The 18690-nt window shown below is 35.3% G+C and overlaps 1 protein-coding gene across 12 annotated transcripts in view; it reads left to right on the top strand.

The window, feature by feature from the left end:
- Positions 1 to 18690, top strand: part of TFEC (transcription factor EC) — a 224327-nt gene that overhangs the window by 134954 nt on the left and 70683 nt on the right. For all 12 annotated transcript variants that reach the window (XM_070468644.1, XM_070468660.1, XM_070468637.1 and 9 more), the window contains one exon: positions 15837 to 16088. In XM_070468644.1, the coding sequence (XP_070324745.1) occupies positions 15909 to 16088 (180 nt within the window). In that variant the 5' untranslated portion in view covers positions 15837 to 15908. The remainder of the gene's footprint in view (positions 1 to 15836; positions 16089 to 18690) is intronic.

Here is an 18690-nt window from a genome sequence, read left to right as displayed (position 1 = left end):
TCTCAAGGCAAGAATACTGAAGTGGTTTGCCACTCTCTTCTCCGGTAGGCCATATTTTGTCAGAACTCTCCACCATGACCCGTCTGTCTTGGGTGGCCCTATATGGCATGGCTCATAGTTTCACTGAGTTAGACAAGGCTGTGGTCCATGTGATTAGATTAGCTAGTTTCCTGTGATTGTGTTTTTCAGTCTGTCTGCCCTCTGATCAGTTCAGTTCAGTTCAGTCCAGTCACTCAGTCTTGTCTTACTCTTTGCGACCCCATGAACCACAGCACGCCAGGCCTCCCTGCCCATCACCAACTCCCGGAGTTTACCCAAACTCATGTCCATTGAGTCAATGATGCCATCTAACCATCTCATCCTCAGTCATCCCCTTCTGCTCCTGCCTTAAATCTTTCCCAATATCAGGGTCTTTTCAAATGAGTCAGTTCTTCACATCAGGTGGCCAAAGAATTGGATTTTCAGCTTCAACATCAGTCCTTCCAATGAACACCCAGGGCTGATTTCCTTTAGGATGGACTGGTTGGATCTCCTTGCAGTCCAAGGGACTCTCAAGAGTCTTCTCCCAACACCATAGTTCAAAAGCATCAATTCTTTGGTGCTCAGCTTTCTTCACAGTCCAACTCTCACATCTATACATGACTGCTGGAAAAACCATAGCTCTGACCTGATGGACTTTTGTTGGCAAAGTAACGTCTCTGCTTTTTAATATGCTGTCTAGGTTGATCATGGCTTTTCTTCCAAGGAGCAAATGTCTTTTAATTTCATGGCTGCAGTCACCATCTGCAGTGACTTTGGAGCCTAAGAAAATAAAGTCTGTCACTGTTTTCATTGTTTTGTCATGAAGTGATGGGACCAGATATCATGTACCTTGATTTCTTAAGTTTATGCCAGAGCAAGAAGTTTAAAGATACTGAATAGAATAGTCACGATATTTATTTAGAATAACTCAAGCTAAAATGAATATATTTGTTTTGCTTTTCTACCTCCTCCCTTCCCACCCACCCTTATAAAAAGAAGCAATGCATTTACAGGAAAGGTAACAGTAAAATGATATAAAGGAAATAAAATTTCTCCTAGGTAAGAGGGCCAGGATTCTTCAGAATAGTGTATATTTAAGACAAAGATCTAGAGACTGAAGTGGAAAAAACATCTTAAGAAAGGAAACACTCTCTTTGAATTCATATTTTCTGATGGTAGATTTTGATTATATTATTGTCCGACTTGTATGGAAAACCTAGATCTTGTGCCATATCGTAGTTACAAGATAGATGAAGTGAAACACAAAATAAGACAAAACTAAAAGTGAATCAAGCCAACTCAACTAATAGTGGGGAAGCAACTCCAGTAGTTTTTACATTAGAGAGTAGAGTCAACTGATTCATATACAGATATGGGAAACATTTTTTCTAATGCTGAGTGTGGAGTTTTACCATCCTTGTATGCTGATAATAAAAAACATGTAATTGAAAGAATACCCTCTTCTTAATCAAAAGATGTGAAGTCAAATTCACTTTTCTGCCTTGTGATTGTAAGTCTGATAACCTGTTTGAGCTTTAGTTTCTTTATCCATAAAATGAGGATCACTTCAGTTGCTCAGTCGTGTCCAACTCTTTGTAACCCCAAGGACTGCAGCACACCAGGCTTCCCTGTCCATCACCAACTCCTGGAGTTTACTCAAACTCTTGTCCATTGAGTCCATGATGCCATCCAACCATCTCATCCTCTGTCGTCCCCTTCCCCTCCCATCTTCAATCTTTCCCAGCGTCAGGGTCTTTTCCAGGGAGTCAGTTCTTTGCATCAGGTGGCCAAAGTATTGGAGTTTCAGATTCAGCATCAGTCCTTCCAATGAATATTCAGGACTGATTTCCTTTAGGATGGACTGCTTTGCTCTTCTTGCAGTCCGAGGGACTCTCAAGTGTCTTCTCTAGCACCACAGTTCAAAAGCATCAATTCTTCCGTGCTTAGCTTTCTTTACAGTACAACTCTCACATCTGTACATTACTACTGGAAAAACCATAGCTAGAAGGACCTTTGTAGGCGCAGCAATGTCTCTGCTTTTTAATGTGCTGTCTAGGTTGGTCAGAGCTTTTCTTTCGAGGAGCAAGCATCTTTTAATTTCATGGCTGCAGTCACCATATGCAGTGGTTTTGGAGCCCAAGAAAATAAAATTTCTCACTGTTTCCATTGTTTCCCCATCTATGTGCCATGAAGTGATGGGGATACCATGATACCATGATCTTAGTTTTCTGAATGTTGAGTTTTAAGCCAACTTTTTCACTATCTTTCACTTTCATCAAGATAAAGTCTTTAATCAAATTATTGGTTTGACTCAACTTGTTTGATTCAACTTGTGACTGTGGCTACTATTATTTTGTATTCTGGGGCTTTCAACTAGTCCATGAGGTCCTGTGATCAGTCTTCTCAACAAATTAGTATTTCATGGCTATATATTTACTATAACATAAAAAATTTAAGTTGGAATTATATTTCTTTGATTCTAAAGGAGCACTGTTCTTCAGTGACAAAGGGAAAGTAAAACTACAACTTTGTTTGGAGATCTTTCACACATGAGAACACATTTACTTGGGGAATTTGTTTTATGTAAATAATGTAGTAACAGGTGCCTTTAAACCAGAGAGCCAAAAATAATTCTATGTACTAGTTAGGTAAAACAAAGACAAGATAAATTTTACTTTTTTTCCCCTCCAGAAATACTAGTATTATCTACAAAAGTTGAATGATGAAATGTACTTATGAAACAAAGCCATTTTCTGCCATTTGTCAATCATAATGAGTAATTTTAAAGTCTCATTTTCAATTAGATTATTTTAATATTTAACAATCTAAAATGCCCCAATCATATCCTTTAGAAAATGGTTAGGCTAGAATACTGCAGTTCTAATGATGACATTTTATTATGATAAAAATGACTTCATTAATTGATGACCATATATCAACTCATAAAGTAGATAAGTGATATAAAAAGTTTTCAAGCCTAAGACAATATAAACCAATCTGAATTATTTAGAATTTCCTTTTAGGAATAAGCATTTATGGTCCTTTTATTCTTACAGAAATACATGTTTGTTTATTTTAAATTAATCTAAAAAATTAAGTGGCCTGTGAATTTCTTTTGTAAGGTCTGTATAAGTTGGCAATATACTGATGTTATCCCAAATTGTACCATTAACATATACTAAAAATAAAAAAAATATAATGCATTTGTAGCAGAGTGATACAAGAGATAGCAAGTATTATAGGGAAATTTGGATTTTTGTCCCAGATATTCCTATTTATGATTTTGGATCTATTTTAGAACATGTAAACTGTTTTTTAAAAATGCATTGATGACTTTCTAAGATATTTGAAATATGATCTTTTAAAGAAATCAGTCTTGTTTCTCCTTTATTTTCTGCATCCTTGAAAGAACATTCACAATTTCATAATGAAAATGATATCAAAATGTCACTATACAGAGGATGAAAAACAGTACATTTAAGCATTACATGAGAGCTTTGTTTTAAGTTGAAAGTAACTGTGAAATATAAAACTTCATCTAAATACAATGGTTGATTTCTGAAGAAAAATGTCTTTTGTTTTATAGAAGTTTTATTAATATATATCAATGTTTAGGCCTTAATGAATTTAGATTATTTTTTTTTATAATTTAAAACTTATTTTACTGAATCTAGCTTAAATAATTAACTTGCATATTTTCACATTTACACGAAAAAATTTAATTGCATGAGAAACTTCTAAAAAGAATATAAACTGGAATATTGACTTACTTAAATATAGCCATAAACACTAAACCTAAATGTCTAATAGTATCAAAATAAAATGTTATAACTGAACAATTCTTTCCTATTAAGGGAAGAATACATCTTTCATTTATTCAGTTGGTTTATTGAATTGGAAAGAACATTTCCTTATCTATTATTTTTCCAAGAGAAAAAGAAAGAAAGAAAGAAAGTGAAGTCACTCAGTCGTGTCCGACTCTTTGCGACCCCATGGACTGTAGCCAACCAGTCTCCTCCGTCCATGGAATTTTCCAGGCAAGAGTACTGGAGTGGATTGCCATTTCCTTCTCCAGAGGATCTTCCTGACCCAGGGATCAAACCCGAGTCTCCTGCATTGCAGGCAGAAGCTTTACCATCTGAGCCACCAGGGAAGCACCATTTATTCAGTTGGCTTATTGAATTGAAAGAACATTTCCTCATCTATTATTTCTCCAAGAGAGAATATGTTTAATTTTAATTTTTGATACACTGTCATTTCTGAAAATAAAATAGTTAAATATTGTACTGATGTTTTAGAAAATAATTGCAGAGGCCCAACTGAGTATTTATTTATGATACTATATTCCACCACAGCCTCTAGAGTCCAAAACAGCATCCCATAATCAAACACTGTTGTACCTTCAACTGTGCCTATGAGTATCTACTGTTAGAGGGTTAAAGAAAGACTTTAAATAGCCTTGTTTCATTTCAGGTTTGATTTTGCCACCAAAAGAGTTTGTGCCAAGCTTAAAAAATACTCCCGCTTTTAAAACTTTTTGGATTTTGGAATTGTAGTTAAGAGGTGGGAAGCTGAGAATATTAGAACTGTAGTGCAAGTGGACTAGGAAAATAGCTCTGTATCTACATTAAGAGGTTAAATGCATAAATTTGGAAATAGGGCAAACTAATAACTATTTCTTTAAAGAGGATTTACCTGACAATGTAACACACACACAAACTTCAAATAAGCATTTTGCAAAATGTGAGGAAGAAATTAATGGAACTCAGGGGAAAAATAAAAGTTTAGATACAGAATAGATTTCCCTATGTGTAATTAGAACTTGTGAGTTCACCATCTTTGACACTAGGCTGTCTTCTCTTCTCTTCTCTACATCTTCCAAAGATCATCTTGATTATCACTTAAGCATAAATGTTATGTAAACTTCATTCACAACCCATACCTTACCTCTGAATTCCAGACCCACATATGCAACTTCTTGGGTACCTTCTTGGGTACCAACAAAACATCACAAACTCAGTGTGTTCAAAACTAAACTTATGGTTCTTTGTCGCCCTCAAAAAACCCAGTCTTCTCTGTGAAGAGCATCACTACTATTCAGTCACTTAAGCCAGAACCTCAGATGTCGTTTCTTAATCCATTTCTAAACATCTCTTGACTCCATATACTTGTTTCCATGTGACTGACAACCCTTATCACATGACCCTAATTCAAGCAGCCCTTTTTTCTCTCCTAGATTCTCATATTTTGCCCCTCTAAAATTCATCCCATTTAACTGCTACTGCCATCTTTCTTGTGATAAAGAAAATAAGATATCTTTATATTGCATGAATTGATGAATTGGCCCTACTGATCTTCCCAGCCTTATATCACACTCTGCTCTAGTTATGCCATCTCCTTTCACTGCATTTTTCTCATCTTATTTCTTCCCACCAGGGTCCTCCCACATGCTTCTTTATCTCCATGGAATGTTTTGTTTTGTTTTGTTTTCTATACTCTTCCTCTCTTTCCTTCTGACTCAACCACCAGATCCAACCCTACCATTCCTTCTTTAGGGAAGTTGTCCCTAACTTTTGTCTAGATGATCTTTTTCTATAGGATCATAGTCATATGTGTCTCTCCTGCCCCTCACTTGTAATACTTGAAAATACAGATTAAAATCTGTCTCTTCCACCTGTTCATAAACTTCATGAGAAGCGGGACTATGTTTCAATTTGCTCACCATTGTTTCTACACAACTGGCTCTCTATATAGGCATATACATATTTATTAAGTGAATGAATCAGTGAAATTAATAGCAGAAACTATCATTTGAATGATTTATTCCCATTTTTATCTAGGACCTTCTGCTTGATTTTGTGACACCTTTTACTTTCATAGGATTTATCACATTGTGTTATAATTATATTTTAATTATCTATCTCTTCTAGTAGACTGTGAACTCTGAATACTGGGTTATATCTATTTTGTTCATAATTACATCCCCAGAGCTTATCACAGTAGTGTAAAACCTAATGTGTAGTAGGCACTCAAATATTTGTAGAATTAATGAATGCTAAGCCTGTGAATGCAATGTCATATGTATTTTTAAAGCATTATGGCTTAAGTTATCTGCATTTTTCATATTAACTTGTTTCAGTTATTGATGATATTGCCAGGTGACTTTAATGTGTGTGTGTGGCTTTTGTGTCATTTTGAAGTCAGTGGGAAGTGGTCAGTGTCTGATGTGATTCTTACTTGATACTTATTTCTCTTAATTTCTAAATACACATATTCTTAAAAAACAGATAAACCCAGTCACTTCTGTCATTTGTTCTAATTCTTCTAAAGATATATGCATGTGTGCCTGCCAAGTCACTTCAGTCGTTTCTAACTCATTGCAACCCTATGGACTTAGCTTGCCAGTCCTCTCTGTCCGTTTGTATCCTCCAGGCAAGAATACTGAAGTGGGTTGCCATTCCCTCCTCCAGGGGATCTTCTGTACTCAAGGATTGAACCTGAGTCTCTTATGTCTCTTGCATTGGCAGGAGGATTCTTTACCAGTAGCGCCAGCTGGGATACAAAATGTAATTTTCCTGAGATGCTAACATAAAGTAAATCAATGCAAGTATAGATGGAGCTAGAAGGAGTTGTTAGGGAAACTAATACTTTACCATAAAAATATGAGGGCTTGTGGAGTGCAAGCATTTTTTGCTGCTAGAATACTATTGAATTAGGAAAACTCTGCTTAATAATATTCATGCCTCTTTAAAGTCTCTTAAGTGTGGGCCTCTTCTAAAGACACACCATTGGAATTATCCAAATTCAAATGATTGGGAGTGAAGGAATATGTTACAATCACATTTTATATTATTATCCATTAAATAGCTTTGGATTATATAATGTTCAGCTGAAATATGCTGACAGCTATTCAGAAATCTAAGTAAAACTTTTGATGAACCCAGCCTACTTTGTTCAATAGTTATATCTCAATCAGACAAGCTCGACTGTATAATTTTAGGTTTAGTCAAGATGAGATTTATGGGTATATCATATCCAAAGACTGCTGTGAAGAAAGTAAGATTTGAAGAAATGAGTTATTAATCTTTGCTACAGAATATTAACAAATGTCATGTGGCTTTTATGAGTAGGTATCTAGGAGGTAGTAGATTCATAAGCTCCCCAAAATAGAGTTCTTCTTATATACCTCTGCTACTGGGAACATAATTAATAGTTACCTATTACTCACTTATGAAATCCAAGCTTTTACTTCATTTATTAAATTCGACCTTAGTAAAAAATTAGCAAAATTAAATAAGTACCGTCATGTTGTAGTGAATGAGATTGTCTGTCTTGCTTTCTTATGTGTATATATGCATGCTTGTGTGTGTGTGTGTGGTGGTAGTACATATGTTTTTATTTACTATGACCAAATAGTAAATATGTATAAAATAAATATATTTCTTGCTGAGTTATGTTTCTGTTTCTGCTTTTGCAGATAATCTTGCCTGATTGTTTTTTTTTTTTTGCGAGTCAAATTAATGATGATAAAATGCCTTGTTATTGAGACAATTGCTTGTGTGATGTTTGCCACCACTTTTTAGTTTTGAATTTCAAAAGGCCAGCACCCAGAAGGTGTTTCATCTCCCAGGTTCTGTGCCCTCAGTTAAGATAAGTGGTCTCCAGGTGGATGGTGACGCATGGGTCACAGACCTGCTTTCTGGAAAGGAGTGATTTTCCCTTGGGACTGGCTTTAACAAAGAGCACACTCTCATTAAATGTTTGCTGAGTGAATGTTGAAAGAATTAGCTGATGGCTTTTATAATTATCTTATGATTTCTCTATAAAAAGATAACTTTTAAAAGAGGCTATCATATATTTTTGCATAAATATGAATTATGTTGAAAAGTTCTTATATGATTTGTACCAATAGTTAAGAATATGTGATACAAGTAGACAATATCATAGAGAATCACAGGGTTGGTGAAGGCCTTCACAGTTTTTGTTTTTTTGTACAGCTACCCACCCAGTTGTTTCTAAAATTTCCTCCCACAAAATACCCTTCCTGTTGCTATCCACTAGATAGGATCTGGAATTCATCTGAGGACTAAGTCAAAAGGCTACAGTGTGGAACAGTGAAATGTAAATTGGGATAATTCATGTATTTAAAAGCATGATTTGAAAACCACTGTGTGAGAATAAGAATGCCTCCTCACGGGAACATAGAGAGCCCTTCTAGCCAGAACTGCTTGCCTGGCCCGTATTACTCCTCAGTTCTACTACCTACCAGGAGATTTTAAATACAAACACAAATAGGGCCACATAACACTTTGTTAGTATTAATTTCTAACTTAATATTTGCTGACTTATGTAGGTGAAACCATCCGAGACTGATCTAAACTCTGGAATTTAAAAAAAACCAGGTACCAGATTTTCTTAATCATCTTCTGTTGTGTCAGAGAATATCTGACTTTTTGTCAGTAGTATTGGCCTGATTGCTCATGGATTTCCATCATTCTCTCAATAATCAGAATTTTCCTGCATCTATTCTAGTCTAAAAATAGGAATAGAAATTAAAAAAAATCAACATATAAACATTTTGCATTTGTGATTCTCCAGTGATTGTATTTTCTACAACCAGAATAATGTTTGTTTTTTTCTCTTCTTGACCAACTTCTTTAGCCTCTTATACTTGAAGGAATTGGTGTATTTCTAATTAAAAAAAAAACTTCAATTGACCCATTAAGTATATTCCCTTGGTTATCTTATTAGTGAATGTAAGCATATTTATAGCATATCAACACATGCATTTCTAGTTTTTAAAAAGATCTACATCTCTTTATTAGATTGTGAGAGTTTAACTACATTTGAAACACATTAAAAAAATAGGATTTTTTAAGCTGCTTCATTTTTGTAACTCCAAATAATGGAACTTCTAGAAAAAAAACATAATTTCTATCAAAAGCCTGCCTCTGCTGATACTGCTAAGTCGCTTCAGTCGTGTCCGACTCTATGCGACCCGATAGACGGCAGCCCGCCAGGCTCCCCTGTCCCTGGGATTCTCCAGGCAAGAACACTGGAGTGGGTTGTCATTTCCTTCTCCAATGCATGAGAGTGAAAAGTGAAAGTGAAGTCGCTCAGTCATGTCTGACTCTTAGCTACCCCATGGACTGCAGCCCACCAGGCTCCTCCGTCCGTGAGATTTTCCTGGCAAGAGTACTGGAGTGGGGTGCCATTGCCTTCTCTGATCAAAAGCCTAGCTTGAGATAATTGATATTGGGTTATGATCTAACCAGCTGATCCTCTAGGTTAGTGTGCTTAAATATGAAGTCTGCTGTATAAATTGGTTTGGAAAACATTGTTCCACCTGCTCTAAGTGTGGTTTCTGGTATCTAAGGGTCAAGTCAGATCAGTATAAAGTTTTATGTTTGGGCTTTCACTTGAGCTGCTTAATTTTATGCTTTGGGCTTTTGATCAAGAATAAATGTGGTGGATGTTATGGTGCTTGGCCAACATTATCCCCTTCATGACTAAATTACACTTGCTTCCATCTGATCCTGCTTCCCTCATTCTACTGTCAAACTGGTTTTGAGAGCAACCGCCAATAAACCTCCCATAGTCAAGTTTCAGATTGTTCCTGGATGACTCAGTTTAAGATAATAAATAAATATATATATGTATATATACATATATATATTTAAATCTGGGCATATAAAGTATTTCACTGCACGTATTACAAATCTGCTACTAGAATTTTATCATTTATGTCTTTTATGAAAAAAATCTAGTTTATAAATTCTTGGATATTTTTCTGAAAAATATCCCTCAGAGATGGCATGATTTAATTACTTTTAAGAAATATACATTAGGCTGAATTATAACCATGGAAAATTCATAAAGAGATAGGAATACCAGACCACCTTATCCGCCTCCTGAGAAACCTGTATGCAGGTCACAAAGCCACAGTTAGAACCAGATATGGAACAATGGACTGGTTCAAAATTGGGAAAGGAGTATGTCAAAGCTGTATATTGTCACCCTGCTTATTTAGCTTATATGCTGAGTACATCATGTGAAATGCCCAGCTGGATGAAGCACAAGCTAGAATAAAGATTGCTGGGAGAAATATCAATAACCTCAGATATGCAGATTACACCACCCTTCAGGCAGAAAGCAAAAGGAACCAAGGAGCCTCTTGATGAAAGTAAAAGAGGAGAGTGAAAAAATTGGCTTAAAACTCAACATTCAAAAAACAAATATCATGGCATCTGGTCCCATCCCTTCAGGGGAAATAGATGGGGAAACAATGGAAACAGTGACAAAATTTATTTTCTTGGGCTCCAAAATCACTTAGCAGGTGGTGACTGCAGCCATGAAATTAAAAGACATTTGCTCCTTGGAAGAAAAGCTATGATCAACCTAGACAGCATATTAAAAAGCAGAGACATTACTTTTCCTACAAAAGTCTGTGTAGTCAAAACTATGGTTTTTCCAGTAGTCATGTATAGATGTGAGAACTGGACAATAAAAAAGGCTGATTGCTTAAGAATTGATGCTTTTGAACTGTGGTGTTGGAAAAGACTCTTGAGAGTCCCTTGGACTGCAAGGAGATCAAACCAGTCAATCCTAAAGGAAAACAATCCTGAATATTCATTGCAGAGACTGGTGCTTAAAACTGAAACTCCAATACTTTGGCCACCTGAGGCAAAGAACTGACTCATTGGAAAAGTCCCTGATGCCTGAAAGATTGAAGGCAGGAAGAAAAGGGGATGACAGAGGACAAGATAGTTAAATGGCATCACCGACTCAATGGACATGAGTTTGATCAAGCTCTGGGAGATGGTGAAGGACAGGGAAGCGTGGTGTGCTGCAGCCTATGGGACTGCAAAGATTTGGAAACTACTGAACAACAATATGGAGCAGACATTTTGTAGATCAAAATGGTCAAATATCTGTGATTCCAGAAGTTTCTACTTAATATGTTTTAATAATTTTCCTTTTTCCTTTGTTGTCAGGATGCTCATGGTTAAATTTGGTACTCAGCTGCAATATTAATCTTCAGCCCATTACATCTAATGGTGTAAATACCTTTCACCACATTTACATGTGTGTGTGCTCAGTTGCTCAGTCATGTCCAACTCTTTGTGACCCCACCAGGCTCCTCTGGCCATAGAATTTTCCAGACAAGAATACTGGAGTGGGTTGCCTTTCCCTACTCCACACCATATGTACAGCTCATAGTATTTATAATGTTTTGGAAAATAGGGAGAATATAAGAAAATAAATCCTTTTAAATGAAATAAAACAGATTTCTTCACATAGACAAAGTCTTGAACTTAAGCTGATCATTATTTTTAGTTTTCAGTAACAGCATTCCAGAGAGATAAGGTTGAGACATAATTCAGAGTTCAAGAGATATGTTTTATTTATTATTTTTAATAGCAAAACTTCCTTACATCTGGGAGGTCTTACTTTCTTTGATAATCTAAAGAATCAATTCACAATCTGCAACTGGTCTGGCCTTATAAGTGAAGACTTTGAAACTCTGATATTGGTTTATCTCCCAGGTTGCTCAGTGGTAAAGAATCTGCCTGCCAAGTGGGAGACGTGGGTTCAATCTTGGGCCTGGAAGATTCCCCTGAAGAAGAAAATGGCAACCTACTTTAGTATTTTTGCCTGGGAAATCCCATGGACAGAGGAACCTGGAAGGCTACAGTCCATGGGGTCACAAAAGAGTCAGACTTAGCAAGTAAACAACAACAACGACAATACATTACTGAGGTTTTTGCTTTGTGTTCCAGTAATTTCAATCAGGAACCAATACCCTGTAGTGCTTAGGAAGCCAGACCCTGTATTCCCACTCCTTCCCTTGCTAGTGGAATGATGACAGCCATACCATTTAACCTCTCTAAGTCCTAGCGTCTTCATTTATATGGTGTAATGTAGATACTATTGATATCTATCTCCTAAGATTGTAACAAGAAGTAAATGAAATAATATGTGTAAAATGCTTAGCAGAGTGCTTGATACTTGTTTCATATTTCTATATTTATCATTATCATTTTTGCTGTAGCTGATATTAATATTGCCCAAGTATATTGTAAATTTCTAGAGCCCTAGGGTCACAACTATGATTTCCCATGGACTCCTGATGTAACACCAAATGCAATAAGTACTCTAATGATGCTTTTAGCATCAATGAATGCACAGCGAAAAATAAATTAGTTAATGAAAGTTGTATATTCTGATTCAATATACTTTTCTTAGAAAAATATACAGTGTTCTTTAGCATTCATTTACATTGTATGAAAATCAGTCAGATTTGTGAATCTGAAAATGCTATTTATAATGTATGTTTTGTAGATGTATGTGGATTAAGAAGGATTAATTTAAAACTGTAGAATAATCTAAATAGCTACTCTAAAAAATTACCACTGGCATTTTAATGAAATGTTATTTTACAACTTAAAGCTCATAGCAATATAATTAGTAATATGTGTAATCTTTATTACCAATCTTAATCTTTTTTATATGACTGAAAAATTATTTTATGGTAGCACAATTAAAATAATGCTAAAAATGTCAGCATAACAGAATTAAACTGAAGTAACTACTACAATATTGTAACCCAAACCAGCTAATTTAAATGCAAAATCCTTTGTAAAGGCTATTTATCTGAGCTAATGCATGTTAAGGGATTTAAGGAGTAGATTGTATAACTGAAATAAAAGGAAAAATAAGCACTGTACAGCAATCTTTACTATTGTTTAACATGAGGGAAATATTAAATAGGGTTATATATAGGCCACTTGAGGAAAATGTATTAGAAGCCATACTGCAGCTTAGTAAATATAACGGGGACTGCTGGGCAATCTTATTTTCAGAGGCTTTTAAAGGGAAAGCTTAAAATACTTAAAGTTGTCCTTATACAAATAATGGTATATCATTAACTATGATAATTAGACTGAAGATGCCCAGAATGTTAAGTTTATATTTTGAAAGAGGAATTTCAAATTACTGGATAGTTGCTTAGTTGGCACATGACACCAGTTAGATTTTTCTCTGATTGCTTTTCTGTCAATTCATAATGACTTTAATAAAGTATTGTTATTATAAACTGAGAATACAGAAGGGTTTAAAATTAAGATTTTTTAAATCTGAAAATTAACTCAGTATCAAAACCTTGAAAATATAGAAAATTGAAAAAAAATCACCTAGGTTTACATCACCCATAAAGTATCAGACAATATTTAGTATATTTATTTCGAGTCTCTGTTCCTTCATGGATAATTTCTTAAACTTTTAATTTAAAAAATTATAATTATATTAAATGTAATATTTATATATAATACAAAGGAATCTAGGAGATATATATTATATAAAAATCCCTGATAATAATGAATTAGCTGTATATTCCTTTCATTATTTTAGTCATTCTTACCAGATCCTCAAGAAGTTTTGCTGCCTATATGTTTATTCCAGGTTTGGTACCAGTTGCATGTTACTTTAAGGGATATTCTTAAACAGTTGGTTAACATTTAAAATATTTTCAGTTCAGCTCAGTCACTCAGTCGTGTCCGACTCTTTGCGACCCCATGGACTGCAGCACGCCAGGCCTCCCTGTCCATCACCAACTCCCAGAGTTGACTCAAACTCATGTCCATCAAGTCGGTGAGGCCATCCAATGATCTCATCCTCTGTCGTCCCCTTCTCCTCCCGCCTTCAATCTTTCCCAGCATCAGGGTCTTTTCCAATGAGTCAATTCTTCACATCAGGTGGCCAAAGTATTGGAGTTTCAGCTTCAGCATCAGTCCTTCCAATGTATAGTCAGGACTGATTTCCTTTAGGATGGACTGGTTGGATCTCCTTGCAGTCCAAGGGACTCTCAAGAGTCTTCTCCAACACCACAGTTCAAAAGCATCAATTCTTCGGTGTTCAGCCTTCTTTATAGTCCAACTCTCACATCCATACATAACTACTGGAAAAACCAAGGCTTTGACTAGATGAACCTTTGTTGGTAAAGTAATGTCTCTATTTTTTATATGCTGTTTAGGTTGGTCCCAGTTTTTCTTCCAAGGAACAAATGTCTTTTAATATCATGGCTGCACCATGCAGAGATCCTGCACCAGATGGCTGCACCAGATGCTGCACCATCTGCAGAGATTTTGGAGCCCCCCAAAATAAAGTCTCTCACTGTTTGCATTGTTACCCCATCTATTTTGCCATGAAGTGATGGGACTGGATGCCATGACCTTTGTTTTTGATTGTTGAGCTTTAAGCCAACTTTTTCACTCTCCTGTTTCATCTTCATCAAGAGGCTCTTTAGTTCTTCTTCGCTTTCTGCCATAAGGGCTATGTCATCTGTATATCTGAGGTTATTGATATTTCTCCTGGCAATATCGATTCCAGCTTGTGCTTCATCCAGCCCAGCATTTCTCATGATGTATGTACTCTGCATGTAAGTTAAATAAACAGAGTGACAATATGTAGCCTTGACATACTCCTTCCCAATTTGAAACCAGTCTGTTGTTCCATGTCCAGTTCTAACTGTTGCTTCTCGACCTGCATACAGATTTCTCAGGAGGCAGGTCAGGTGGCCTGGTTTTCCCATCTCTTTAGGAATTTTCCACAATTCTGCTGATCCACACAGTCAAAGGCTTTGGCATAGTCAATGAAACAGAAGTAGATGTTTTTCTGGAACTCTCTCGCTTTTTTGATGATCCAACAGTTGTTGCCAATTTGATCTCTGGTTCCTCTGCCTTTTCTAAATCCAGCTTGAACATCTGGAAGTTCACGATTCACGTATTGTTGAAGCCTGGCTTGGAGAATTTTGAGCATTACTTTGCTAGCGTGTGAGAAGAGTGCAACTGTGCGGTAGTTTGATCATTCTTTGGCATTGCCTTTCTTTGGGATTGGAATGAAAACTACCTTTTCCAGTCCTGTGGCCACTGTGGAGCTTTCCAGATTTGCTGGCATATTGAGTGCAGCATTTTCACAGCATCATCTTTTAGGATTTAAAATAGCTCAACCTGAATTCCATCACCTCTCCTAGCTTTGTTTGTAATGATGCTTCCTAAGGCCCACTTGACTTCACATTCCAGAATGCCTGATCACACCAGCATGATTATTTGGGTCATGAAGATCTTTTTTGTATAGTTCTTCTGTGTATTGTTGCCACCTCTTCTTAACATCTTCTGCTTCTGTTAGGTCCATACTATTTCTGTCCTTTATTGAGTCCATCTTTGCTTGAAATGTTCCCTTGGTATCTCTACTTTCTTGAAGAGATCTCTAGACTTTTCCATTCTATTGTTTTCCTGTATTTCTTTGCATTGATTGCTGAGAAAGGCTTTCTTATCTCTCCTTGCTATTCTTTGGAACTCTGCATTCAAATGAGTATATCTTTCCTTTTCTCCTTTGCCTTTCACTTCTCTTCTATTTCTCTTCTCTTCTATCTTTTCACTTCTCTTCACTTCACAGCTATTTGTAAGGCCTCCTCAGACAACCATTTTGCCTTTTTGCATTTCTTTTCCTTGGGGATGGTCTTGATCCCTGCCTCCTGTAGAGTGTCATGAACTTCCGTCCATAGTTCATCAGGCACTCTGCATATCAGATCTAATCCCTTGACTATTTACTAAAATATTTTAGTAAATTTTAAATTATTCCTTAAAACTATAATCCATTAATATTTTATGTAAATTATGACAGATGTGTAGATCATAAATAAGAAAGAAACTGGACATTATAGTGATTATTACTGTCATAATTCAGTTGTCAAAAGTGGAACTCCTTTAGCAGATGATGCTACACAGTGCATTTGTTTGTGTTCTATTTGGTAGGTCCCAGCACACTTGGAAAGTCCTGCAAGGACTCAGCTACAGAAGGTTCAGCAACAGCAAGTAAAACCCTTCATGACCCTTGACCACCAGATTCTCAACCAGACTTTTAAACGGTCACATCCTTCAACGCCTAGCAGTGAACTTCTGGTGCAGCATGGACACCCGTCTCCCAAGAGTGACCTTGGTCTCGCTGGAAATCCACTCACCAAGTTGCTAACTCTCGGCAAAGAAGATGACAATACAGAATGGCATGTATGTCTAATAACTGACTTATGAAAATATATAGTTTCTTGAAAAAAAACACTTCAAGAAATTGAAGTCAATATTTTTATAGTAAACATTCTATATGCAAATTTATTTAACAAAAAGGATGTCTTAATTTATTAATTTTTATAATTAGTTATTTCCATAATAATTGTTTTGCATGAAATATAACAATTCATTTTAAAATTTTCATTTCAGTTTTGTATCAATGTGAGTCAAAATATGTTCTATCAGTAATTTATGTTAAGAATATTTAGCTTTAATTGTACTGGTTTTCTGATAGTTTTAGTTAAAACATTTATCAACAGTTACATTCTCTGAAGTGCCCATTAAAATGAAACAAGTGGAATTTAAATAATAGTAAAAATTTACTCTAGAAATGTTTATCAGAATGAGACTAATAGTCTTCTTGCACTTAATATTTTATAGTATTATATCTGAATTTTAAATTATTGATTATTCATTCCTTTCTATTTTCAACAAATACTTGCTTTCCATTTACTAAGTAAGAGAAAAATTGAGGTACTGAAGATATAAAATGAATGAGTGTCTAGCTTTGTGGAGTTCATAATTATTGTGACTTGTTTGTAAATGGACCTTAAAAAAATCCCGAAAAATCAGTAGAAGTGGGAAAGAATTAGAACTGGGAAAAATACTTCCTTTAATATTTCAGTGTAGAAAACCTACATCAATAACAGAGTTTTCTATTCTCTTTCTTTTTTTCCATTTGATTAGTTAGATGAAGCCATGATCCTATTTGCTCCTAGATTTAATCTCCCAATCTACATTCCTGGTGATTTTTACTGAATTCAGGTCACTGCTTTTAAGGGAAGTCTATAGTCTCCAGGTGCAAAAGAATAATACTCAGTATCTCAGTATTTAAATTCCAAATGATAGAGGAAAATTTTCTTTTGCAAATTTTGTGTTAATCTAGAAAAGCAAAAAGAGGAAGATCTAGTAGATTGTTTAATAAAATATAAAGCACTCACAAAACAGGACTAGTTAAAATCCAAAACTGAATATAAATCTCTACATGTATATTTACTTAAACTTTTCATTAACAAATATATAAAGAATTTTCCAAAAAAACATGTAGAACTAGATTCTCTGTTCACTCTATGAAGATCATAAAAATATATATAAGATGGGAATCATCTGTTCATCTGTACAGTAAATATTAGAACTCACCCAATACAATTTGTCTTATAACCACCTTCTTTCAAAGTTTTCTCTTTTGTGGAAGGTTGATTTACAAAGGAAAAAACAAATGCCAAAAGATATGCATATGTCTGTTGATTCTAGGCAAAACCCAGAAAATGATCAGAGTATATATCTTATGAAATATGATGCTGTGATCGTATAGTGGTTAGTACTCTCTGTTGTGAAATATGTTTTCTAAAAAATGAGAAAGGATGAGTAACATATGTTAATTTTCTTAGTAAGCAGTTTTATTTCTTAGGAACACAGCTTTCATTTTATAATAAGCTTGTACATTATAAGAGAAGCTTACCTGATCTTAGTGGTCCTTTATGTGGTGTCAGTCAAAACTAGTTGCATGGCTGGGAAAGGTTGAAAGCTTCAATATGTGCAATGGTCTAGGGACAGCATGCAGGCTGGCTGCAGATAAACATTTTCTAAATTTTTAACCATTTTTCTTTAACTGTGTATTAAAAGGCTCTTCTGTCATTAATGTTCAGTTAATTGTAGTTTTATTTCATCTGTTATAGTTTTAATGTGTGAGTTTTTAAATTTAATTTATCATGGACACGTTTTCACATACTGCCATCAATTCTAGTTTTGCTGTCTTTAGTAGCTACGACACATGCTACTTTTTTGCCATTCGCTAATATTCTTGGACTAGTTCTAGGGGTCCTTGTCACAAAGCAGAAAGTGTGCAGTCTTCACAGTCAGATGGCGTGAGGTTGAAACCACTGCTTACTAGTTGTGGGGTCTCAGGCCTTAACCTCTCTTACTGACATTTCTGCAGCTTGAAGAGTTCTTTTGATACTCACATTTTCTGGGTGGGTTGTAGGAAACTCCTGTGATCTTTCATTTTTATGATTACTTTAAATTATTTTTTATTGAGGAGTAATTGACATAGTAACTGTATACATTTGAGGCATATAGAATGATGATTTAATTTGCATATATTGTGAAATGACTACCACAATAGATTCAGTTAACATCCATCTTGTCATGTGGACACAATAAAGGAAAAAGAGGATTGAAAACTTTCCTGTATATCTATAACATTGTTAAATATAGTTGTTGCATTGTAGTACATTATATCCCTAGTAGTTATTTATCTTATAATTTTAGTTTGTATCTTGTGACCACCTTTCTCCAATTCCATACCACATTCCCCCACCCCACTTCTGGTAGCCACAAGTATGATCTCTTTTTCTATGAGTTTTTTTTGTTTTATAATCCATATATAAGTGAGATCACACACTATTTGTCTTTCTCTGTCTGACTTATTTCACTTGGCATAATGCCCTCAAGGCCTATTCTTGTTGTTGCCAATGATAGGATTTCCTTGTTTTTTCATGCCTAAATAGAATTCTTATTTATGTATTTAGTTTCTTTAGCC

The sequence above is a fragment of the Odocoileus virginianus genome, chromosome 1, assembly GCF_023699985.2.
Source record: "Odocoileus virginianus isolate 20LAN1187 ecotype Illinois chromosome 1, Ovbor_1.2, whole genome shotgun sequence".
In the NCBI taxonomy this organism is placed as follows: Eukaryota; Metazoa; Chordata; class Mammalia; order Artiodactyla; family Cervidae; genus Odocoileus; species Odocoileus virginianus.
Note: the sequence above shows the minus strand (reverse complement) of the source record. Positions and strands in the feature narration are given on the sequence as shown.